Source organism: Myotis davidii, unplaced genomic scaffold (genome assembly GCF_000327345.1).
Source record: "Myotis davidii unplaced genomic scaffold, ASM32734v1 scaffold415, whole genome shotgun sequence".
NCBI classification, from domain to species: Eukaryota; Metazoa; Chordata; class Mammalia; order Chiroptera; family Vespertilionidae; genus Myotis; species Myotis davidii.
This window is the reverse complement of record NW_006287951.1, coordinates 5,443,736-5,444,959: the sequence shown is the minus strand read 5'-3', so window position 1 is coordinate 5,444,959 and position 1,224 is coordinate 5,443,736. Positions and strand designations below refer to the sequence as shown.

Genomic DNA, 1,224 nt, shown 5'->3' with positions numbered 1-1,224 from the left:
CCTACCTCTCTCTGGACTCTCATTTCAATAGGGTCGATGTGGCTCTCGAAGGCGTGGGCCCCTTCTTCTGCGAGTTGGAGGAGAAAAATCGAGAGGGCGCTGAGCATCTCAAAGTTGTAAAACCAGCGCAGTGGTGGCTGCATTCTTTTCCAGGACGTGCTGAAGCCTCCCCAGATGAGTGGGCAAAACTCAGGACGCCATGGAAGCCGCCCTGGCCTTGGACAGGAACCTGAACCAGGCCCTTCTGGAGCTGCAGGCCCTGGTTCTACCCGCGCAGACCCGCAGCTCTGTGACTCCTGGAGAACCACTTCCTGGGTGAGGAGGTGAAACTCATCAAGAAGATGGGCTACACCTGACCAACATCCATCCACAGGCTGGTTGGCCCCAGGCTGGGCTGGGCAAGTATCTCTTCCGAGAGGCTCACACTCAAGGACTTTGGAACCCAGAGGCCTTTGAGGGGCCCCTCTGCATTCCCCTGGTGTCTGGCTTTTACCTGAGCCTCTTCTCAAAACTACTAGCCATTCTTTTAACCACCCTAAAGCCCTCTCCCATGCACTGGACCAAATGAAACAATAAAGCTTTTTGCAGCAAAGAGAGAAAGAGAGAGAGACATCCTCAAGATTCAAAGTAACCTTAGGTAAGAGGGCTGGAGTGGCTATATTAATATTGGAAGAAAGTAAACTTTAAGGCAGGAATTATTATTATTATTATTAGAAAAGAGCTATTTTATGATGATAAAAAGGTCAATAAACTGAGACTATATAACAATTGTAAATGTACATTCACCTATAACAACAGAGCTCTAAAATATATGAAGAAAAACTGACAGGATTGACTGGCTGCTCTGAAAAGCCATCTTTGCATTGTTCCTGTGGCTCCCTCTCCGCTCGCTGCAACCACCTCCTCCGCGCGCCTCCTCCACCGCCGCGGACTCCGGCAGCTTCTTCGCCAGAGTCCTCCAACTCTCGCTTTTTAAAAAAAAATCCGCTGCATAGGATCACCAGCGTGCCCCACCATGTCAGACACGGCCGTGGACACCAGCTCCGAGATCACCACCAAGGACTTAAAGGAGAAGAAGGAAGTTGTGGAGGAGGCAGAGAATGGAAGAGATGCACCTGCAAATGGGAACGCTAATGAGGAAAATGGGGAGCAGGAGGCTGACAATGAGGTAGATGAAGAAGAGGAAGAAGGAGGGGAGGAGGAGGAGGAGGAAGAGGAAGGTCA

General features: G+C 50.4%; 1 protein-coding gene across 1 annotated transcript in view; it reads left to right on the top strand.

Moving 5' to 3' along the window:
- The first annotated feature begins 839 nt into the window (after nucleotides 1-839).
- The window catches only part of LOC102764908 (prothymosin alpha), a 3,411-nt gene continuing 3,026 nt past the window's right edge, over nucleotides 840-1,224 (top strand). Inside the window, exon 1 of the mRNA XM_006759842.1 lies at nucleotides 840-1,220. Within this exon, the coding sequence (XP_006759905.1) occupies nucleotides 1,016-1,220 (205 nt within the window). The 5' untranslated portion in view covers nucleotides 840-1,015. The remainder of the gene's footprint in view (nucleotides 1,221-1,224) is intronic.